This window comes from Primulina eburnea, chromosome 5 (genome assembly GCF_022965805.1).
Source record: "Primulina eburnea isolate SZY01 chromosome 5, ASM2296580v1, whole genome shotgun sequence".
Taxonomy (NCBI): Eukaryota; Viridiplantae; Streptophyta; class Magnoliopsida; order Lamiales; family Gesneriaceae; genus Primulina; species Primulina eburnea.
In genome coordinates this window covers 12,206,561-12,231,952 of record NC_133105.1, presented here as the reverse complement: position 1 = coordinate 12,231,952, position 25,392 = coordinate 12,206,561, and the positions used below count along the sequence as shown (strand labels likewise).

Sequence of the window (25,392 nt, the reverse complement as noted above, 5' to 3'; positions counted from 1 at the left end):
TGCTGTAAGTCCTAAGCTGAGTTGGTTTGTACAAGGTGCTGCATGAATCAAAGTTTTCTAGTGGATCCTAACCGAGATGGTAGAAGGGGTTACATAGGAGAAGTTGAAGTATCCGAACATTCATAAACATATCTTGTGTACTTAACTGTTTAAATATAGTTTTCAAACTGATTTGATCAGTTCAAGATGTTATCAGTTCAGTTCTTACCATAATTGAACTGATAAATGCAAGAACTGATCCCTCTTATTTCAGTCATTCAGTTTACACAAGTTAAAAGGCTCTCAAATTAGTCAGTTTTCTTAACGAATGATTATTTCGAGTATTTTCCGCTTGTTTTAAAACCAAACTCGATCTAATTTATCGGTGCTACGTTATTAGAACACAAGCTATTGAAGCTCGTGAAGAATATTGTGTTTGAAGCACTTTCACAGGTATTAGAACCAGTCCTTCAACTTGTCTCACAAAAATAAATCAGTGAAAACATCTCACGAAAGATCTTATTTAATAATGGTTAACAAATAAAGTAATAAAGTAATTTCTTGTCAACATATAATTTCTCTATTCATAAATATAAGAGAAGAAATAAATTAAACTCGGATTAGAAATATATGCATTTAAAAAGGAAATTAGGGGCATATATGTGTGGAAACAGTCTAGCTTGGCGCAGTCCTTCGCCACATGGCGTCACCCCGTGTTTGGGTGGGTCGGCCCAGCCGGCGCACGAGCATGGTGTGAGATGCTGACGGGCTGAATCATGATACGCTTTTCTGACATCCACGTGCTCATCCCTCGGCTTGCTTAAATATTTAATCAAAATTGGCTGACTCGTTCAACTAAAAATAATAAATTAATTAATTTACAATAAATACACGTTTATGATTGGAATTATAAGTTAGACTGTGAAATTTTTCATTTTTGGATGGGATTTTGATTTGATAGCTCCACCAAGCAAATAACCCAACTACATTTCATCTTCACCAGTGGAATTTTCGCTAAAATGCATAACACCTCTAGTTAAAAAAATTTCCCGTTCTATATATTCATTCTTGTACATTATATGGATATACTAAATCTTTCACATCGACTAAATTAAATAATTGAAAGTTGTATATATAAAATAATATTGGACTACTATCTCTTTTTTATCTAATTTTTGAGTTTTAATTAAGGTCAAATTCCCATCTTATAAAATATGTACATAAATGATTAAAAAGATGCACGGGAGAGCGAAGAATCTATATGATTGTGAAGAATATATATATCAGAGATTTGGGGGGACCATTGAATTGTTATATAATATGTCAGATGGATTCATCCACTCCTTGCCTCAACAAACAAAGTACTTAGTTTTTCTATTTCTCAATTATAAATTTCCAGTTGTTCTCTGATCATATCATATACAGATAAATGAAACAAACCCTTTTTGTAAATTAAATTATATTCCACCTGGCATGCTCACATACATCCATCCATCCCCAAAAAACTAAATATATAACACAACAACTACTCCATCCACCTTCTAAACTCACAAAAACACAGATATATATACATATGTGTGTGTATATATATATATATATATATATATATATACACCATCCCATGCACTACTAGTAAATTAGAAATTGGATTTCAATATTCTTGAGTTGAACACAAATATGGACGGGGGTGATTCTTCATGATGATCAGAAACAAAGATTTAGCGCAAAACAGATGGTTCCAATGTTAAACAGGAAATCACATACTATATCCAAACTGAAACCCAAAATCCGAATAATCCACATATTTGCACCAGAGATCATCAAGACAGATGCTACGAACTTTAGGGAGCTGGTCCAAAGGTTAACAGGAAAACCCACATCCGAAAAGAAGACTACCGTCATCCGATCACCTAAGCCTAATGCAAACAACACGCTGAAAGGAGAAGATCGAGAGATTTGGACAGGTAGTGCTGCAGCAGATTCATTCTCAGGGGGTGATTTCTTAGGTGATTTCGCCGAGTTTGATGGAATTTTCATGCAAGACCTTCATCAAACTTCGTTCTTGGAAACTACCACCTTCATTAATTAGTATTATATTCCATCTGATTTATTAGCTATTTATAATATATTTATAGTATTGGTTGCAGTAGTAAGTACTATATATTAATTGTTACAATTATTCAATTTCTTGCTTGCAGAGATTTAATTTTTCACCCATCTCCAAAATATGTTTTCATGAGTTGAAATTCGACTCCTTGATCTCCATATTGTTGTGGTGTTTTCCCTTCTTATTTGGATAGAACAGCAAGATGCAGTTTATATTAACTTAATGAGTTGATCTCATGTGAGTCCATCTCACGAATCATAATCTGTGAGACGGGTCAACGCTATCCATATTCACAATGAAAAATAATATTTTTTCACGGGTGACCCAAATAAGATATTCGTCTCACAAATACGACCCATGAGACCGTCTCACACAAGTTTTTGCCTAACTTAATTGGGGCTTTCAAAAGAATATATTAACATAATATTCTAAATTAATCTTTAATTACATTAATTTTAATAAAAATTATAATACATTAGCGAAATTAGGGGTAAACAAAGTTTCTACTAAGCCAAGATAACCAACTCTACCCTATTTTTAATTCCTAAATTTGGTTTTTATTTTTATAAAAATCGATTACATTGTCTTAGTCGATTCGATTTTGGTTATTTTTAAAAGAAATTGCTAAACCAAATAAACTAATTTTTTAGCAATAATACATTTTTATTGAATTCAATTTTATACTAGGTTTCTTTGAAATATAAAATTTTAATTTTTTTCCCTAAAATTTGGTTATTTCATATGCCAATAAAAAATAACCATTTATTTGAGCTTTAAACGAAAATTTGGGCACGTTACCGTTCGTTTTGGTTCGGCCAGTTCGATTTTGATTGATTGGTGGGCATTCTGTCAAAATTGAACAAACCCAACAAAATTATCCAAATCCAAATCCAAATAGTTGGAATTTTTCCAATCATACCATATGGCCAAATTTTTCACTAAATACTAGAAAAAAATATAAAAACTACAAATTTTATATATATATAAAAAACCTAATATAAATTGAATTTCATTTAAAAATTTGGTTTATTCGGCGGTTACTTGTTTTTTAATAATAAAAAAAAACCAAAATCTATCTGTATAAACCACCGATTTAATCGATTTTTTTAAAATTAAAAACTGCATCAAATTTAAAATTAAATCAGTTTGGTTGGTTTCATGAACATGATATAAAATGCATATATCTGTAGAATAGGAAACATGCATGACTACCATAAAAATACTAGCAATTAAATCCAGTCAGACAATAAAAGAAATCTCGAAGCTTTTCCATTATAAGGTGTAAAATACATGGTTCACAAGAGAGCTAACCTATATAGCAGGTACAGAGACAAACAAGTAAGCGTATGGTTATCATATCATTCTCCTAGAAATCAAGATCGCAAATGGTGATGGAGAGTGTAGGCATGTATATCTGAAGGACTTGTCCCAGGCCTGCCAAAAACCAACAAAATCATTCTGACTTTACTTCAGAGAATTTCAATCACTTCAACGACCTAATTCGTATTCAAAAATTTAGATTTGGCCAGACAAAGGGACACACAAGACTCGCGTTTCAAAGGGATATCAGGCTCCTAACCATGAATACACATATTTCAGTACCCAAGCAGTGCATAGCATGGATATTTTTCTCTCATCGCTTTTTAACTGAAATAAATGCCATTTCTAGCTGTTCAATTCAGTCACAGTTACTTGTTTCTTTCCTCTTCTTCCTCAGAGAAATACCTTAGTTGGTGTATTCTTGTCATTGCATGCAGGAACGAATCTATCGCAAGGGTTTAATCCGTGAAACAAAAAGAATATGTGAGACAGTGAATGTGATTGTGTTTACATAATAAAAAATAGGCATAAGTAGTTTGAGAGCAAATTGATGTTAGAACTCTTTCCTCATGCAATAATACTCAACCTGCCTCCTTCTAAACAGATGTAAAATTGTTAATTGTTTACCAAAATCTTTCTCCACACAATTCAATTCAAAATAGGATTTTTCGATAAGCATAAAACTTAGGCTGCTGCAACATTCTTCATGACTTTTTAAACCACCAAGAGCAGTGCTTTCCCCTCAACTTCAGTCAGGGAACATGGTTCAAGAAACACCCGAGGAGAGATGCATGCTAAAAAGAATCTTATTGCCCAACTATCTCTCAATAGGAAAAGTAAGGCCACGTCACATACTTCTCTCTAATAAATTGGTAAATATATATTACCTCTTGTTAATAATGCCATAGTGAAACCCCATTCTTCCAACTTTTCTATCTTCAATATACTACAACCACAATGCAGAAACAAAGACCCCAAGTCAGTTTAAGGAAATAATATGAACTACGGTTGCGTTTGGATTGAATGATATGTTTGACCTGACTATTTGAAAATGGAGTTTCAGATTACTCCAATCTGGAAAGATTTGGAATCCATCATATTGTTTGAAACAAAGACTTAGACCATATGAAAGGATTTGAAATTCACCAAATCCAAAAGTATCCGAAACAGATACAATGAATTTAAAAATTGATTTGAAATTCTTTCATCCAAACGCACCCCGAGATAATTGGCTCAGCATTTGAAATATAAAGCTACCAATTTTAAAGTGACCAGCATAGATGAGAATGACAAAGAATCAAAAGGAATATCCTCAATCGTGAATAGTTGACATTCTGATGATTCTGGACCCGGTGAAAAGCTAGGTCTCTTCAACTTGGCTAAAAAAATAATGTAAGTCTGTTCCATGCAAAAAGAATTGAATAAATGAAAATGCCAACTGCTAATAAAACTAGATTAAAATATTTCTTCTTACTTGGCCAATAAGAGGTATATCCAACTGAGCAAATGGTGATAAAACTTCTACTTCAGCATTTGCCTCTTCCCACGTTTCCCTAATTGCTCCTTCCGCTGCAGACTCCCCGATTTCCATGTAACCAGCTGGAAGAGTCCTGTATTTTGTAGCAAATTAGGGGGAAAAAAAAAGAGGACTAAAAAATGGTGTATACAGAATAAACACCGTCTTACAGAAAATAGAATGTGCAGCCTATGAAAATAGTAAACAACAGGACTGTTGAGATGATTATTTTTCTAGGGAAATGCCAAATGATTAAATGCTTACCAAAGACCATATGATGGATGGATCTTTCGCTTGCATAATAGTATTTTGTTTTCATGCTCAATGAGGCAACCCACAACCTGTTCACCCACATCACACGGTGATATAATACTACTGTTGGAAATCTCAGCAGTAGTTTTTCTATCTATTTACAAGCAGATATTGAAACAGCTAAAAAATTGGAAAGCATCATACACTTGTCGCCGACAAAACAATATGCGTCAAGTTCATATATTCCGAAAATAACAATATTTTGCAGAACTTTTCACCAGTAAACCAATTTTGGTTGTGCAAAACACTGTAAAAAATAACCACTTCAAACATCAATGAGGTTATAACTTCCTCTGCGTACAAGGAAAAGTGAGAATGTACACTAAACCAAAATCCCCAATGAAAAAGAACAAACTCTGGAAGAGCCTCTTGTTGAGCAATAACACAATCAACTGATCACAAAATGCTTGTAATGCAAATAGCTTTCATCTAGCACTGCAAATAGTTTTCGACTATCACTGAAAATCTCACCATTTTCGGGTTCTCATAAGCAATCTTTCCACACAGAGTGCAAATGGCTCTCATCTTCTCCTCTCCATCAGGTATCTCGTGCTTTGTTGGGCCACCACATGACTGGCAGAAATTAATCTTCCTATTACTGCCCTGCAAAGTAATACCAAGTTACGAATTGAAAGGAAAATTAAGGAAAGACCATCAGCACAAGATGGAATTCAACCCACACATGCACTTGACAGAATGACCAAGAGTAAAATTCAATCCAACACACGTAACATTGAACGCAACAAAAAATTAGCGAGAAAAGCACGTCCAAAGAAACATACTCCTAACAAAAAAGATGGAAATCCATTCATATACTTAAAATTCCATAGTTTCGTCAGAGTATTTACACACCAATCTGTACTGCAGCTATTGATGACAAACATAAAATGTTTAGGGAGAAAATGCATCGGCAGACTTAGAAGGAAAATGTAATCTTCGTGTATACAAGATCACGTCAACAAGAGAAGACCTAATTATTTCTTGGATAATTTATAGTAAGAACTTCAACGACACAGATAATGTCATCCAATAGCAGCTTCTCTGGCATGGTCAGATTTAAGATCTTTACGTACACAGTTTTATCAGTGATTGTATGTCAAAAGAAAAATAGCCCTAGTCAGTTTATGGAGAGGGTATTCCATCATTATTTGAAAACTTTAGGGGCAATTCGAAAAATTAAGGTTTGAATGACACAGCAAATTGACTAATTTAAGTTCAAAATAATCTCCAAGGGAGAAAATCTCAATCCAATCTAGACTGGTTATTCAGCAACGCATTTACAAAGAGGCAGCAGCCATTTAGAATGCGCAACCACCGTAAACCTTTTAAGCACACGCAACAAAGCACCAGTACCCAACTGAATAAACAAGAATATACTCATCCTAAAAAAGTGCCCTAATGAATCAATTCTTTTAAAGAATGGTTTAATTAAGAAATTAAAACCATAAAACAAACAAAAGAAGAAGCACTCACAGTTGACTGAAGCACAAGAGATGCAGAAGATGAAACTCCATCCGGACTTGACTCAGAACGTATGTGGGACATCTGGAAAGCTCTAAAGTTGCGACCTTTGCGAATTTGAAAAGACAAGAAATTCGTTTCCGACAGTTGTGAAAATGAAAAAAGAGTGGTTTTCGTGGGTTTTCTTGAAATGAAAGAGACGCCACAATTCGAATGTGGGGGCTTCTTCAACCTGTGGGAAAGGGAAAAACATCCGGAAGAAGATGAACCAAGAATCTGTATTGCTTTAAGCATGATCACTAATTAATATATGAACTAAATTGACTACCGGTGCAGCTACCGAGCATAGATGAGATTGAGTGGGAAATTTTAACTGGGGCAAAATGAGAATTGGGGATGGCGATACGATTGAACAAGGGTCACTGGCCATAAATCATAAAACTCGGGCTCTGACCTGTAGCCATTTTCAATAAGGACACAACTCTCTCTCTCTTTTTTTTCTGTGCCATGGCTCAATTTTATTAATATTTAATTTAATAAATAATATATTTTTTTTATTTGTGATTTAAATAAAATATATGTCTCATAAAATTAACTTATAATATCATCTTATAAATTTTTTTAATGATTTATATATTATGTATCCAATTAATATTTAGTATAATAAGTAATATTTTAGTATAAAAAATAACAAGTGATTTAAATAAAAAATTTGTCTTATAAAATTGATTTATTAGATCGTCTCACAAAATTTTTTATGATATATATTAATGTATCCAAACCGTGGGTGTAGTCTTTTTTTTAATTAATTTAATCTATCTATATATAAAAGCACAGTTTCTGCCAAATATAGAAATATCCCGTCAAAATGATTAGTTAAAAAAAGAAATAAAGTGAGAGATTCTAATTTATTAATTTCTGTTCAAACCACTGACTTCAGCCTTTATGATTCAGAGTAAATGATTTGTCTTCCCATTGTCAAATAAATTAAGTCCGACAAAATATCGTTTTTCAATAATAAATCAATAACTTAGGACAAGCCGTCTTAACTCCAGTCGTTTGGGCTGCCTTAGCCTTATTAAATATTTGATAAAATATTAGTCATTTTTACATATTCTGTCAAAATCAATATCACGATTCTCAAATCTCAAAATGTCTCCATTGTTCAGCTCCATCTCTGAGGTGAACCCTACAAAGACACAATGGTGCCTTAAACTCAGATTGGTTCGAAGCTATGAAGTACCTGTATTTCAAAAAGGATTCATATAGTTTAGAATATATCTTTCATGATCGAGAAGTAAGCATATTTATTTCCCTATTTGACATCAATTTAAATTATTCTATATTAGCTATTATGAAAATTTCTCATATATGACAGGGTTCACGCATACATGCTAGTATTAAAAAGAATGGGGTGATGCAAAGGATGAAACCAATTCTCAGGGAAGGGCATGTTTTTGCCATAAAAAATATGGTAGTTGCAGAAAATGGAATGATGTTCAAGACCACAAAGAACAAATACAAAATTATTTTTATTGCAAACACTAATGTCTATCAAATTTTTGAAGATACATTTCCCAATTTGATGTATGAATTCAAGTCATTTCCTGCTCTATCAACTGCATCTGATGTAACGGATGAGACAACCTTTTTTGGTATGGCAATTTATAGTTTCATTTTCATGAGCATTTTAATTAATATTATTTTCTTACACTTATGAATTTTTTTGGATAGATGTAATTGGACGATTGGTGGCAATAGATTCCTCACAAAACAAAGAAATCGAGGGACGTCCGCGAAAGCTTATTGACATTGTTTTAGAAGACACAGAGTAAATATCAATAAAATAATTTGCATATTTACACATTTTTCAATAACCATCTAATATGTCCATTTTATTCAGGAATAATAGGTTACCATGCACTTTATGGGGATATTTTGCTGATAAAATGACAGCCAATATGAAAAATATGGGTGAGGAACCTGTGATTGTTATTCTTCAAATGTGTCGAGCAAAAAAATTTCGAGGTGAAATACGGGTATCAAATGTATATCATATCACAAACTTGATAGTCAATGGAGATTTGGATGAAATTGCTAAATTCCGAAAAAGGTATTTCTCCATTCTTTTTAATTTACTTTTAATTATTTTTTATTACGTATTAAATAAAACAAAAAATATAAATAGATCTACGAGGAAATTAACTAATTTGATATGCATTTAGGTCGGTCAACGAAATCAATACACCAAAAACAATCAGCACCATTTCATTGGCTTCATTGGCATCAACTAACACAATTTTAGAGGAGCTTTCCAAAAATAATATTCGAAGTATAGAACAAATTTTTGAAGATAATCAGGTAAGAAAATGTCATAAATATACTCATTACAAAATAAAAATTTTGTATGATAAATTTTAAATTTAATATCATTTTCCATGTAATTTTTTAGGTCGGAAGTTTTTGGTTTTTCGCAAAAATTGTAGGTGTTGAATCTTCTCGTGAATGGTCATATTTATCATGTAAGAAATGTCCCAAGAAAATGACACCAGTGGGTGATAAATTTTATTGTGAAAGCTGCGATTGTTTTGATGTGACTGAAAATTTAAGGTTTGATCAATAATTTTCAATTAAATTATTTTTTTACCGAATATATTCTTTGATGATTACTGTTCATTTTTTGATAAAAAGGTTTAAGATTCATCTTCGAGTTGTTGACAACACTGAAAACGCTGTTTTCTTACTTTGGGATCGAGAATGTGTTGGACTTATAGGGAAGACAACACTAGATTTGAGGAATGATGTCAAAGAAGAGGTTTTTGTATATTTATTTTTTACTTTTGTTTTGATATAACACAATTTATGCTAAATTTATTTTACATTTCAGCTATCAAATTTAGAAAAAATCCCTAAAGAAATTGAGGATCTAGTGGATTGAAAAGTTCTTTTTATAGTACAAGTACGACCAAATCAGATTTATGGTTTTTTTGGAACCTATACTGTCATGAAAGTCACTGTAGACCCCACTGCCATTGAAAAATATTGTGGAGAAACTTTTGAAAGTCAGGTAAATTGATTTTTTTCTTTAAACATGTCAGAATTTATATTTTTCAAGAGACATCTAGATTCTAATACATGCAGCATTATATTTATTGTTTTACAGGAATCTGACGTTTTTTCAAAATTAAAAAGTGAAGATATTGGAGACATAAAGGAGGTAAAGATTCAAGTTTAAATCATTTCATAACATCAAAATTCTCACTGTTAATTTTTAAAAATTATAGATTTGTTCATCTGAAGATGAAATAACAACTCTTCTGAAATCAACAGCAAGGCCATCATTTCAAGCGATGTTTTCAATGATTCAATATTGAAGAGATCTCTAATCGATGAATTCTCTTCAACAGCTCCCGACAAAAAAATGAAATCAGCAATCAAGCAAGAGAAAGATTAAATTATGTATTTTAACTTATTTTAGAGTTGCTTCGGTGAATGAAGAGCACTGTGGTTCGGATCTTCTATCTCAAGTTATCGTTATGCTTTCTTTTTCTTCATGATATGTTTCACAGCTATGTTGGTTGTTGGATTATTGTCTTTATAAGAATTTGCTTTTTAATAGTTTCATTTGATTTTATATTTTAACGAAAGAACATATACCCAATTCCAACATCACCATTATTATGTCTATGCACAAAACAATCTATGGGCATACAAGTAAGTATAATACAACGGAACAAAAACTTAAAAAATTATTCTAACAAAATTTTTTAAGGGAGTTAAAACAAAAAAATTATTTTACAATTGATCATACAACCAATATTGAATGGTACATGTATAAGAATTCTGAAAACTAATATTACGAAAGTTGAGATTTTGACAACTAATTTATTTTGGCTAATTAATTAAGTTCTTATATAATATTTAAAGCCATAAAATATAGAAATACTATAAATAATTATCTCATTAGATTTTTAAGAGTTTGAAGTGAACATTAAAAATAATCATACATTCAATATAACAATTATTAGTTGAAATCGAAAAAATATTTCGGCAGATAATTTTAACTGGAACGTTTGTAAAATGGACTTAGGTTTTATTTGGGTTAACAAAGAAATCAATAATTACAGATTAAAAAATAAACTACTATGAAAATAATTATAATTATCTCATTAAATTATTTAGAGATTCAATACATTGAAGAAAGAATAAACACAACCCAATGTTAAAATATTTACACAAGCCAACCACATATGCACAAACCCCAAGCACGAGCACCATTTTTCAAAAAAAGCTCCTATAAAGTAACTTTTACTCTTACAAGTTACAAGTAGAAAAACAAATTCTCAGAAGCTCAAGATAAACGGTATGTATTTCAATTTTGTATCTTGAAACTACTTTTTGAATGGAATAAGTTTACATATCAAATCTTAATTTTATATGTTTTTTGACAGATTTTCGGGACACAACGAGAGAAGTTTAGACTCTACCATATTACAGAAACACATCATAAAAACTCAAATACAAAATGAAAAGGTTGACAACATCTACGGTTATCAATAACAAGTGCACCAAGAATAATACACAAACAAACGGTGTTTCTCATGTATTGGTCTCTGACTTTATATTAGATATAAATTATGGTCAGGAAAGTTACCTTATATTTCTCTGTTGTGTGGAAATAATCCAAATGTTTTCTTTACCGCTGAGGTTAGAAACTGCAAAAATATATATAAAAAACGAGATTTTTACATTTTCCATGTTTAACAACTGCCAAAATATAAATTTAAATCATACCGACTCTTTCAAAATGTATGTACAATATGAACAAAGATTAATAAAGAAATATAATGGGAATATAATATGTATAAAAATTGATTATTATATTCAAAAAGTCAAAAAATAAGAGAACATCAATGCACGAGACTTTTCCTTAATCTATCTGAATAAAAATTTTATATAGGTTTATTTTATATGTAAAAACTTTTTTAAAAAAATATCAAGAGATAGTCACCGAGATATAAGTGGATTTGAGATTGTTGTATCCGAAAAAGATATGTTCAGATCTGAAGTGTGGAATAGCTTTATAAACAAAGCTCCAGGTTCAGATCTGAATGAAAAATGTATAACATATCTTTTAATCAAAATAAAACCGATTAGTTAAAAAACATAAAAGAAATCATGTGATTTCTTAGATCTGAAGTGTGGACTACCTATAAATAAAGCTCCAGGTTTAGATCTAAATGAAAAATGTATAAAATAGCTTTTAGTAAAAAAAAACGAAATCGATCCAACAACATAAAATAAATCATTGAAACCGTAAAAAAATAACAAATGTTGATCCAACTACTAATCATGTTGTCAACAAATTTTTATTCTCAAGAGTACATAAACCCTGAAAAATTACAAATGTAAAAAACCGAAAATTGTTCCAACACAAATAAAATAAATCATATAATTTCTCATATCTGAAGTGTGGAATAGCTTTATAAACAAAGCTCCAGATTCATATCTGAATGAAAAATGTATAACATATCTTTTAATCAAAATAAAACCGATTAGTTAAAAAAACATAAAAGAAATCATATGATTTCTCAGATCTGAAGTGTGGACTAGCTTTAAATAAAGCTCCATGTTTAGATCTAAATGAAATCGATCCATTTACATAAAAAAATCATTGAAACCGTAAAAAATTACAAATTTTGATCCAACTACTAATCATGTTGTCAACAAATGTTTATTCTCAAGAGCACATAAACCATAAAAAATTACAAACGTAAAAAAACCGAAAATCGATCAAACACAAATAAAAGAAATCATATAATTTCTCAGATCTGAAGTGTGGAATAGTTTTAAACAAAGCTCCAGGTTCAAATCCGAATGCAAAATGTATAAAATAGCTTTTCGAATAGCTATTGAATTCCGAAAAATATGTGCAACATGTCTCTTCAGAATCTTTGAAATCGATCCAACTACTAATCATGTTGTCAACAAATGTTGATTCTCAAGAGCACAGAAACCCTAAAAAATTACAAACTTAAAAAAAAGGTGGAAGTTTGTATTTTCAGACATGGAAAACGAAAACAGTGGAAGTTTGTATTTTCATTAATTAATCATTTAGAAACAATCGGACTACTAAATTTAAATTTATAAACACATGAAACATAATTATCTTATTTGGAAAAATAATTCATATCTAAGTTTTTTAAATTTAAATTTTTATCATGGTTATATGTTTTCAACCTAATTATCAAGTTGGCAAGTTGAACTATTTAGTCGGATCGATTTTAGTTTAGTAAAATCACGAAAAATAATTATCTTATTTAATTGAAATTTGATGATCATGTTTGTAAATATCAATAATTTTATTATGATTATATGTTTTTAATCTTTATAATTTTGTTGTATTGTCAACATAAAATTTGGATTTCAGACAAAGAACATCTCAACGATGTAGCTTAGATGATTCAGTTAAGAAGATGATTTTTACAAGATCAAGATCTCTTTTATGTGATATCATGAATGATATGATATTTTTGATTCAACCAGATAATATTTTATGTTTTTCATTTCTTTTTAATATTAGTTTGTGCACTTGTGCATTAAGCCAATTGTATGTAAATTTTACTTCTCAGACATTTTCCAACTCATCCAAAAAACTTTCAGCGATAATTGACCTAACAAATGATGATAATTTTCATCTCTCTTCTTTTACGACCGATCAAAGAGTGAAAACATCGTTTGGTAAAATGAAGTTTGTTTCTCACTTTAATTCACAAAAAATAATTTTTTGTCCTGTTTGTAATCAAATGTGTATTTTTTTATTTTTTTTGTGTTCGATCTTGTGATAAAATACAAATGAATTTTTTTGGTCATGTTCCATCGAGAGACATGTCACGCATTATAAAAACATATACAATTAATTTTCTTTTGTGGCATCTATAAATCTTTTCAATTTAGCATAGTAATTAATTTCACTGTGTGTGTTAAATTTTATGTATATTTATTTAGTTATACCAATAATTAAAATGGTTTTGCAACTGACATATCTGTTCAAGTACCTACAAACTTAACAACCATATCAGAGAATCGACAAGATTGTCATAATCAATTACAAATTTTTTCAGCGCCATCAATCGGTAAGATTATATTTTTGTGTTTCTATCTATTTGTAAATAAATTTTTTAAAAATGTTTTCATTTTGTTTTTCAAATATCAATTTTTTATTTTACTAATATATGTTTGATTCCTAAACTGTATTAATAGATTATTGGGATATAGGCGATACATCGTACAAATATGAGTTTTGTAGTGCGATGTTCTGGTATGAAGAGAGGTTGTGTCCAAATAATAAATCTCAGAGTCCTAAGTACTCTTTATGTTGTATCCAAGGAAAAATACAACTTCCATTTTTGAAGAAACCACCTCAAATATTACATGATTTATTGTATGGAATGAGCGACAAGAGCAAACACTTTTGTGAAAACATCCGATCATACAATAACATGTTTTGCTTCACGTCGATGGGAGGAAAGATAGATTCAAGTCTAAATCAAGGCGGCTCTCCTCGAGTTTTTAAACGTCATGGTCAAAATTATCATTTAATCGGAAGCTTACTTCCATGTCAAGATATATCCCTTAAGTTTGCTCAGCTATACATTTACGACACAGAAAATGAAATTTCAAATCGGATTTCTGCTGTCAGGTATATCTAAAAAATATATCTATATTACTTTGTCATTTATGAATCAGTTCATACAAACTAAATTAAATTACGCCTCATCAATATATTTTTACAGACAAAACAGCGACACAAATTATCTTCATTTCCAGATAATTTCAGATTTGAAGGTCATGTTAGATGAAAACAATGTTTTGGTCAAGTTTTGTAGGATGACCAAAGAAATAATGATGGAAGAACGACGATCCGATATTAAATTAAAGCTGATTGGTAGAAGATGTGGTGATGGAAGAATATATAATCTTCCTTCTGCTTCTGAAGTTGCGGCATTGATTGTGGGAGATTTCGACGAGTCTCTAGGTGATAGAGATATTTTAGTCGAAACACAAACGGGAAAACTCAAACGTATCAATGAACTAAATCCTGCATATCTTGCTCTCCAATGTCCACTAATTTTTCCCTATGGTGAGGACGGTTATAGAGAAGATATCTCATTCTCAGAATCTAAATCAAGTTCTGTACGGAGAAAAAAAGTGAGTATAAGAGAATTTTTTTCATATCGACTTCAATATAGGGATTGCGAATGTTCAACTATTTTATCTTCTAGAAGGCTATTTCAACAATTTGTTGTCGATGTACACAATGGTTGAATCTTCAAGGTTGAAATATATCCGGATGAATCAAAAACAGTTGAGATGTGAGATTTACAAAGGTCTTCATGATGCACTTCTGCGCGGTGAAACAAATCCGTCCACTCAAGGAAAACGTATTATATTGCCTTCTACATTTACTGGAGGGGCCAGATATATGATTCAGAACTATGAAGATGCGATGGCTATATGCAAATGGTCCGGTTATCCAGATTTGTTTATAACATTTACATGCAACCCAAAATGACCAGAAATTGTGAGATTTGTCGAGGAACGTGGGTTGAAGCGTGAAGACCGTCCGGATATTGTTTGCAGTATTTTTAAAATAAAGTTAGATGCCTTGATTAAGGATCTCCGAAACAATAAAATTTTTGGAAATGTTAAGGCAGGTAAAATAATTAAATTTTGGCAACTATATATTATTTATTATTATCATGAATATTAGAACATTTAAATATTTTACTAAATATAACTAATTATTCATCTTAAATTGTTGCAGTTATATATACCGTTGAATTTCAAAAGCGAGGATTACCGCACGCCCATATTTTGCTTTTCCTCTGTAAAGAAGACAAATATCCAACACCAGAGGCAATCAACGGTGCAGAAATACCTGACGAAAAGGAAGATCCAATTTATTACGGTGTAGTATGTGATCTCATGATGCACGGTCCATGTGGAGAGGCAAGAAAGAAATCCCCATGCATGTCTGATGGTCGTTGCACAAAGAATTTTCCGAAAAAGTTTGTTGAAGTGACATCAATTGATGATGATGGATACACAGTCTATAGACGCAGAGATAATGCACGAACAATTATGAAGAATGGTGTTAATCTAGATAACAGTTTTGTTGTTCCTCATAATCGTTATTTGTTTATTCGGTACGGAGCTCATATTAATGTCGAATGGCGTAACCAATCTCGAGCGATCAAATATTTGTTCAAGTATATAAATAAAGGACATGATCGTGTGACTGCATCATTTTATCAAAGCTCGGATAATGACAATTTTGGAAAAACTGTTGATGAAGTCAATACGTACTATGACTGCAGATACATTTCCCCGTGTGAGGCGGCTTAGAGAATTTTTGGATTTGAGATTCAATACAGAGACCCACCTGTTGAGCGTTTGAGCTTTCATCTTCCGAATGAACAAAATATTATTTTTTCTGGTATCGATCAAATTGATATTGTTCTTGAACGACCTACTGTGAATCAAAGCATGTTTCTTGCATGGATGGAAGCTAATAAGAAATATCTAGAGGCAAGAGAATTAACATATGCTGAATTTCCAATGAAGTTTGTTTGGAAAAGATATACACGAGAATTTGTTCCTAGAAAACAGAGATTTTCAATTGTACGTATTTTTTATGTTCCTCTGGGTTGTGGTGATATGTACTATTTAAGATGTCTACTCAATGTAGTTCGTGGTGCCATGTGCTATGATGATATATCTATTGTCAACGGCGTTCAATACTATTCATTTCGTGATGCTTGCTATGCATTAGGGCTGTTGAATGATGATAAGGAGTACATTGATGGCATCGTTGAGGCAAGTCATTGGGCTTCAGCACAATCCTTGAGAGTATTATTTGCTACTCTATTGTCATCAGACACTATCAGTCGACCTGAAGTAGTTTGGGAGTCCTGTTGGACATATTTATCGTATGATATTTTATACAAACAACGTAACTTGCTGCAACATCAAGGTATGCACCAATATTTCACTGTATTTTTATGATTTATTATATTTTTGCAAGCTCATTTATATATTTTAAATTAATTTTTTTTGTAGAATTGGAATTGAATGAGGATGAAATTAAAAGTCATGCGTTGGTGGAAATTGAGAAACTATTGCGAAGCTATGGAAAGAGTTTACGTGGATTTCAATCAATGCCATTTCCAAGTGACGAATATTTTCAGTCTTCACGAAATAGCCTAATACATGATGATATGCGGTTTGATAGAAGAGTTCTGTTCAGAGAACATCATAATATCCTAAATAATTTGAACGATCAACAACGCCAAGTATATAATACGATTATGACTGTTGTTGATTCGAATACGGGAGGGATTTTCTTTGTATATGGATATGGAGGTACTGGAAAAACATTTATTTGGAAAACTCTGTCTGCATGCTTGAGATCAAATGGAGAAATTGTTTTGAACGTGGCATCCAGTGGTATGGAATCTCTTCTACTCCCTGATGGAAGAACTGCTCATTCTCGCTTTTCAATTCCATTTAATCCTACCGAGGAATCAACATGCAATATCAAGCAAAGAAGTCCTTTTGCAGAACTTATAGTAAAATCTAAACTTATCATTTGGGATGAGGCTCTAATGACGCACAAGTTTTGTTTTGAAGCTCTGGATAAAATTATGAAAGATATAATGAGATTCGTCAATCCTTCAAGCCTTCATATGCCTTTTGGAGGAAAAACAGTTGTTTTCGGCGATGATTTTAGACAAATATTGCCTGTTATTCCAAAAGGTAGTAGACATGATATTGTTCTTGCCACTATTAATTCATCGTATCTTTGGAGACATTGCAAAGTTTTGAGATTGACGAAAAACATGAGACTGCAGAATTTGGGTTCTGATCAAGAATATGCTGAAATGAAAAAATTTCGGATTGGATTGCTAATTTAGGAGATGGAAAAATTGGAGAAGCAAATGAAGGTTATGCAACAATTGATATTCCAGATGAGCTTTTGCTGAAAGATTACAATGATCCTATTGCAACAATTGTTGAGAGCACATATCCGTTGTTTCCAAATAATGTCAGTGATGCAACATATTTCCAGCAAAGAGCTATATTGGCCCCGACTCTTGATGTCGTTCAGTCAGTAAATGAATACATGATTTCCATGAACAATTCAGAGGGAAGATTGTATTTGAGTTCTGATACAACGTGTCATTCTGATAAAAATAGTGACTTATTCCATGATGTGCATACCCCCGAGTTCTTAAATGCAATAAGGTGTTCTGGAGTACCAAATCACGAGTTAAACTTAAAGGTAGGAACTCCGGTTATGTTGCTATGGAACATAGATCATTCTCTTGGACTATGCAATGGAACTAGATTGATTTTGACAAGACTTGGAAACCATGTTTTGGAAGGAAAGATTCTAACCGGAACTAATGCGGGTCATAAAGTTATTATTCCAAGATTGTCATTGACTCCTTCTGATTCAAGACTTCCTTTCAAATTCCAACGAAGGCAATTCCTTTGATTGTATCATATGCAATGACAATCAACAAAAGTCAATGACAGTCTTATCTCATGTAGGACTTCTTTTGAAAAAACCATTTTTCAGTCATGGTCAGTTGTATGTCGCTATATCCAGAGTTACAAACCCTAAAGATCTAAAAATTTTAATATGTGATAATGATAGTAGCAAAAAAAATTCAACGACAAATGTTGTATTTAAAGAAATTTTTCATAATATGTGAAAAAATTTGTTTCTTAATTATCTAATTTATAAGAATTTTTATTTTTTATATTTAAATTCTATAAAATTTAGCATAGTAATTAATTTCATCTCGTGCATCGCACGGGTTAGATACTAGTTTATATTAAAATAAGAGCTTTTTTAATTGATTTATGTTAAATAAAAGTGTATTATAATTGTAGAAATTAACAATTTAGTTTTTTTTTTTTTTTTTTTACAAAAATAGAGCGTAAATTTCATTCCAAAAAATGGAAGTTAAATTTCATTTTTCTTCAATTTATTTTTGATTTTATTAATAAATATATGAAGAAACAAAAATATATTTAATGGTTATAAAGATATACATGTAAATTCATAATTAAAAGTTATATATTTATAATGGTAATAAATAGATAGATTATTGAGTAGATCTTTTGTGAGATTGTTATAACTTTTTTTAAGATAATTAAAGTAATAATATCATGTGTGTGTATATATATATATAATTTTTTTTTTACATGCTGTAAAACATGTTATGGATAAAAAAATTGAAAACTTTGATACTTTACATTGTCGGTCATATTATTGGGCGATTTATTTTAAAAACTTATTTTTTAAAAAATTATATTGTACTAAATTAATATTTCTCTTGCCATGACCTTGTTAGAATTACTTGCAAAAACGATAAAGTATTATTTTGTGTACCCACGTTACTTTATTTATATTTATATTTACTGATAATTATTTTAAAAAAAACTCATTTTTCTGCCCTATAATTGATTTTCTAGCTCTGACACCTATCATTTACAAGAGAAATATAATAAAATAGGGGTTCAAAAAATAATTATTAAAAATATAATATAATACAGAAAAGAAAACGGATAGATCATAGATTATGGACTGGGCCTCTCTTCTCTGCTACCCGTGAAACGGGTCAATCTTGTTAATATTTATCAATATAAATTATATTTTCGATATAAAAATAATATTTTTTACGAGTGATCTAAATAAAATATCTTAAATCATTTTTTTTGATATATATCAATGCGTAGAAATCGTGGGTGTAGTTTTTTTTAATTAATTTATTTTATGTTAAAATAAGAGTTTTTTTTTAATGGATTTGATTTACATTAAAATATGTGTCATATTGTAATTGTAAAAATTAATGGGAGACCATAATATGACTTGATAGATGTAATATTGAAAATAAATCTTAACGACAATTTTGAAAAAAATTGTTGGAGTAAAGGAAATTTTAGGAATCACTAGTTGACACATTTTTTTTATATATTAAAAATCGATGCATAAGCGTTGCATGTGTAACATGATATTGGATATTTGATATGTTGCTTAATCAATGGTGAGTGACACCTCATCGGTGATCACATAGATGTGCACGGTAGGTGTGCAGCATATCAAAACTATATATAAATAGAGTTTGATATGCTGCACACCTACCGTTCACACTTAATTGAGCACCGATGAAATGTCACTCACCCATTGATGTGATGAAATATAGAAAAATGTGCATCCAATAGGTGAGTGACACCTTATCGATGCTCACATAGATGTGCACGGTAGGTGTGCAGCATATCAAAACTATATATATATATATATATATATATATATATATATATATATATATATATATATATATATATATATAAAGTATTTATCACCTTAAATCATGTTATAATCACCTCGCTTTCGGTAATGTCGATGCTACCTGTAGGGACAGTGCCCTCACAGGATCTCAGCCATTGATTTTACATGGTGATTAAATTTAGGCCTTTGATCACTTCATGAGGTGTATGTGTGTGTAAATCTGAGCCTTTGATTACCTCATGGGGGCAGTGCCTCACAAGGTAGGGTGAAATGAACCCTCGCTTTCCGTTATTTGAGTCAACTTTTCCAAAAATAAAAAATTGTAGTGTATTCACTTTATACTCAATCAAAATCTAACTAAAATGTGCTCTTACTTGATTTGTGCGGCGCTGGTAGAATTGCAAGAATAATATTATAAATTTCTTAAATTTTCTTCTATTATATTAAATTGATATTGAAAATGCATAGTATGCGAATTGTGTAGTACCTTCTTTTGAGTAGGTCTCATGTGAGACCGTCTCACGGATCTTAATCCGTGAGACGGGTCAACCCTACCCATATTCACAATAAAAAGTAATACTCTTAGCATAAAAAGTAATACTTTTTCATGGATGACCCAAATAAGAGATCCGTCTCACAAATATGACCCGTGAGACCGTCTCACACAAATTTTTGCCCCTTTTTTTATATCAACATCATTCAAAGGTTTATTTTTCTATAACATAAGAAAGAAAACAAATAAATTAAAGAATTTTAATTGCATGTCATTATTTTTTAAAAAATTGAAATATATATATATATATATATATATATATATATATATATTTATATATTATATATATGTACAATATATTTTTTATTTATTTATAAATATTGCATAGGTTGGAGAAGCCCAAAAACAACATATCAAATTTTTTTTTTTTTTTTTACTTGGGTAGGAGTAGGAATGAAAATATAAGGGTGGAAGGCAAAATCAGCATAAAGAAAGAGAGTGAGTCTTATGTGAGACCGTCTCACAGAACGTAATCTGTGAGACGGGTCAACCATACTCATATTCACAATAAAAAGTAAAAAAATTTAATGGGTTACCCAAATAAGAGATCCGTCTCACGAAGTTTTTGTCAAATAAAGAAATAAACATTTTTTTTGGAAAAACAATATAAAACACTAAAGACATAAATTAAAAAAATAACAGTTATTTGTTTGAATCTTACCCGAAATTTCATCGTAGGAGAATAATTCAATAAATGGGATAATTTCATGTTTGAATCTTAGTTTTGGAATACGATGCAATATAATTGAGAAAGAGTGAAAAATATATGAAGAGATACTTTAAAATTAAATTTAAGTGAATTTCATTTGAAATAATGTGGATTAAATAAAAAAGAAAAAACTTGTATGAGACGGTCTCACGTGTCGTATTTTATGAGACGAATATCTTATTTGGGTCATCTATGAAAAAATATTATTTTTTATGCTAAAATTATTACTTTTTATTGTGAATATCTGTAGGGTTAACCCGTCTCATAGATAAAGATTCGTGAAACCGTCTCACAAGAGACCTACTCTTTATGCTAAGAGTATTACTTTTTATTGTGAATACTGGTAGGATTGATCCGTCTCACATATAAAGTTTCGTGAGACCATCTCACAAGAGACCTACTCAAATAAAAATCCTAAAAGATAGGAACAAATCTAGTAATTAATATGTATCAGATTTAAAATTAAACTGAAAGCCTACGTCAATGATTTAACATTTAAACTAATTGAGAAGAAATCAGAAGAGATAGGAATCAAAAGTGCATACGTGATTTAAAATTTAAATAAATGGTGAAGAAGAAGATTATTAGAGTTAATAATATAATCCTGTCCTAACATTAACAAAAAAGAATGCATTAAATGCTAATTATGACATAAAAAATCCATATCTTCCAAAACATTAGGATTCTAATCTGGATATTATCGTAATTTCACGCATTAGTGTAATAATTTAATAAAAAAATATTTGTCATAATAGTATTCTAATCAGGATAATATAGTAGTTCCACGCATGATCAGAATTCAAAGGCTCGAGTCACATGGGATATATTGGGGTGTCAAAATCATATACGACTCATCAACCCGACACGTCTCACAAAGTACTACTCCTGAGACTGGCTCACACAAGTTTTTGCCATATTTCTTTTGCGATTCAAAGAATCTCCAAACATTTTAGCAAATTTAAATCTATATATATTAACCTACGATACAATAAAATTCGTTAGTAAATTTTATTGAGCAGTGACCAATAATACAATATAAAATTTGAGGATTGAGTACATCAAAATTCAATCGATCTTTAGAATGGTAAAAGAAAATATGTGAAGAGAAGAAGCAATGCATGAAAAATTTGAAAATAAGAAAAGGATAGAATGTCTGATGATGAGAATAACTACCACTAGCAACACTACGCATATACATATAGATATCACGTGAATGCTACTTCAAAAAAAAAAAAAGTAATAATAGAACAAAACCAAAGGTAAACCAAATTGTAAACCAAAAATCAACATGAACCAAAGAGACGTGGGATCGTGAGAGACATGTACTCGAAGAATTACCTTTTTGCTATAGAATGGAGAGCAAAGATTTAAATTTGGAATTAGAATAGGATTTTAAATTCATGAAATTAGAATCCTATATTGGTGCTTCGTTAAGATTTAAAATGTAACTTTGAATTTTGTTGAGGATCGATATAGAGTTTAGAAGGAGGTGAATAAACTCTTTCTTTCTTTGACATTTTCGCGAATGTACTAAAATCTTGTTAGAGATTATAGCTTATCTTGTTCGAATATATTTCCAGCAGATCACAATAACTTGTGCGAAAACGATCTGATGGTTTGAGGTGAAAACAATAAAACAGTAGAAAGTAGACAGTAGTTGTTTCTGGAAGTTCGAAGATGAAATCTTATACGTCTCTCCTTCTTCTGTTTCCAGAAAGTATCATTAAAAGAGTTTAGTTTTTACAGTAGAACTCTTGTATACACCCACTTCAGTAAGATTTATCATTCTCCTGCTGAAACTCTTAGTTTCAAAGCACAATATAATGAATACAACAAGGTTCTGTAAAGACTCTTTTCTATATTACAAACGATTCTCAATAAGATGTAATAAAGTGAATAGCTTATGAAGAGATAAAGAAACAGCAGCACAAGACTGTAGAGCCCAAATTCAATACACGTAAAACACATGCATTTATTTAATTGTTAAATTATTTAATTAAGTTTAAAATGATTTTTTGAGAGATGCATGATTTATTAAATGTATTATTTTAAATTATTTATGTTTATGTGATGCACGTTAAATGTTTTCTTGAGTTCATGTTTCAGGCGATTATTCGATGCGGGATTGAGGAAAAGAGATCGACGACGATTATGGTATTTTATTTTTAGTTAGGATTGGGGAATTTTAAAAGATTTACTAAGTTGTAAGCATTTTAAAGCCTAAATTATTTATTTAGTGGTTTTAAAATTTTAAAACTTTTAAAGTTAGCATTTGTATGTTTTATTTTGTTAATTAGGGGAGTTTGTAAAAATAGGAAGGATTAAATTTTTGATTAACACTTTTATTTTAATCAAGCATTTTATTACCCCCTACTTAAATCTAAACACACACACACACACACTTTAACACACACAAACTTAAACGAAAACACAAAACACACACATACACATTTCATTTTCATAATATTAAGAGCAAACTTAGGGTGCCTTGAGTCTCCCTGCAGCCGCCCCCTCCTTTGAATTTTTCCAGCAATTTTCCTTGAGTTTTCTTCAAGAAAATCATGCCACGTTCGTCTCGGATCAACCCTCGCATCTTTTCCGCTTCGGTGTCGTCGTTTCGGTAACGTTAAATATCAAAAGGCATGTATATTCTTTCATTCTTGCATCGATCTTGTCATATTATTCGTGTTGTTTTTTATTATGCGTGAAAATTCATGTATGTTGTGCAAAATTTGAGCAGAAATGTGTTGGATCAATTTTTGAAACGTTTTTGGATCTAAAACTCAATTTGATGTCATTTTAAATACTGCGACTTTTCGGTCGATTTTCTGGAAAAACTTTCAACATATAAAACATAGAACTTTTTGATACCTTCGATTGGACAGTAAATTCGAAATATTTGGATATGAACGAGTAAGTTATGGTTGTTTTCGTGTGACTGCTCAAACCTGCGATCTTGTGAAAATGATGTTCATCATGTTTTGAAGTTTTTGAGTTGCGGGCTTCGTTGGGCACCACCGAGCTTGTGCGACTGCATTTAGATATGTCATGGGATGTATTTAGGTGTTATTTGGTGGTTCGTTTGGATCGAGATTGGCTTGGGATGTAATAGAAGTCGTAAGAAGCGAAATGATATCGAAGTATGAGTAGTTGTTGTATTGAAGTTGCTTGTCGATATTTGGGGACGTTCGGGGTGTTTGACGGGTTTGAATCAATGTAATAGCATCCTAGGATGAGTCTCGAGGTGTTTGTTCGTGGTCCCTAGGCTTGGATTGGAAGAATAAATCAATAAGTTAGTAAATTTTCGCGAGTTTGCAAGTTCAGAGGATACCCGGACCCCGACACGGAGTCCATGTCCATTTTCATTCAAAATGCGAATTTTCGGCATCTACACAGATTGTAAGTGTCCGTGTCCTTTTTTAAAAAAATAAATTTTTTTGTTCTTTTTTTAGGGATTGTTTTGGGGTTTGATGTAATGATTTAGTACGATGATTAAATAAGGTCAAGTCCCGAGAAATGTAGAACGTCATAAGGAAATTTGTCATTTTGGGGGTGAGCACGACTATACGCCTAATTCATGCAAGATAGGTATTCGAAATCATGTTAGTATGTTCAGCAATGGCCCTAAGCGAGATTCAACGAATCTCTCAACGCCAAATAAGCATGTTCGACGTTCAAAAGAAAATCTTTTAAGTTTTTGAGGTATGCTAAATGTCTTTTGACCAATTATGAACGGGTTTGTAATTCGGTGAACGTGGCCGAGGAACTCTCCACCCCGGTAAAGCATGACCGGGTTTAGATCGGGATTGGAAAGCGGTAAAGCATGATCAATGACCAATCCACACGGTAAAGCATGACCGAGGATCTCATGTATGTGGCAGTATATTTTCCCTGTCAGCACAGTATTGTGGTTTAGTCTGATCAGATACATATATGTATGGGTCAATTGCTTTGAAACATATCTCTACGCAAAATGATGTTATGTATGCTGAAGTATGTATGATGCAAGTATGTCTAAGAAATGTCTTATGAGGTTCGCACGTCTACGTTATGCTACTGCGTTCAAGTTTCA

At 31.2% G+C, this 25,392-nt stretch overlaps 1 protein-coding gene, 1 long non-coding RNA gene and 1 pseudogene across 4 annotated transcripts; 1 reads left to right on the top strand and 2 right to left on the bottom strand.

Moving 5' to 3' along the window:
- Positions 1 to 2,036: 2,036 nt before the first annotated feature.
- LOC140833022 (nudix hydrolase 23, chloroplastic) lies at positions 2,037 to 7,174 on the bottom strand. 3 transcript variants are annotated; one of them, XR_012118222.1, is made up of 8 exons: positions 6,708 to 7,171; positions 5,706 to 5,837; positions 5,187 to 5,263; positions 4,881 to 5,016; positions 4,664 to 4,804; positions 4,294 to 4,352; positions 3,398 to 3,520; positions 2,037 to 2,055 (listed from the first exon to the last, which is right to left on the bottom strand). XR_012118222.1 is itself a non-coding variant. In XM_073197390.1 (7 exons), exons 1-7 carry the CDS (start codon positions 6,987 to 6,989, stop codon positions 3,460 to 3,462), a joined length of 888 nt encoding a protein of 295 aa, XP_073053491.1. In that variant the 5' UTR covers positions 6,990 to 7,171; the 3' UTR covers positions 3,334 to 3,459. The 3 variants fall into 3 exon arrangements, 2 of the variants coding, with proteins under 2 accessions (XP_073053491.1, XP_073053492.1); XM_073197390.1 differs by lacking the exon at positions 2,037 to 2,055 and having other exon boundaries at positions 3,334 to 3,520; XM_073197391.1 differs by lacking the exons at positions 2,037 to 2,055; positions 4,664 to 4,804 and having other exon boundaries at positions 3,334 to 3,520; positions 6,708 to 7,174.
- A 606-nt stretch (positions 7,175 to 7,780) lies between these two features.
- LOC140833024 (uncharacterized) lies at positions 7,781 to 12,198 on the bottom strand. Its single transcript, XR_012118223.1, has 3 exons — positions 11,707 to 12,198; positions 11,350 to 11,410; positions 7,781 to 7,938 (listed from the first exon to the last, which is right to left on the bottom strand). It is a non-coding gene; the product is annotated as an uncharacterized lncRNA (long non-coding RNA).
- A 564-nt stretch (positions 12,199 to 12,762) lies between these two features.
- On the top strand, positions 12,763 to 18,475 carry LOC140831375 (uncharacterized; annotated as a pseudogene).
- The last annotated feature ends 6,917 nt before the right edge of the window (positions 18,476 to 25,392 follow it).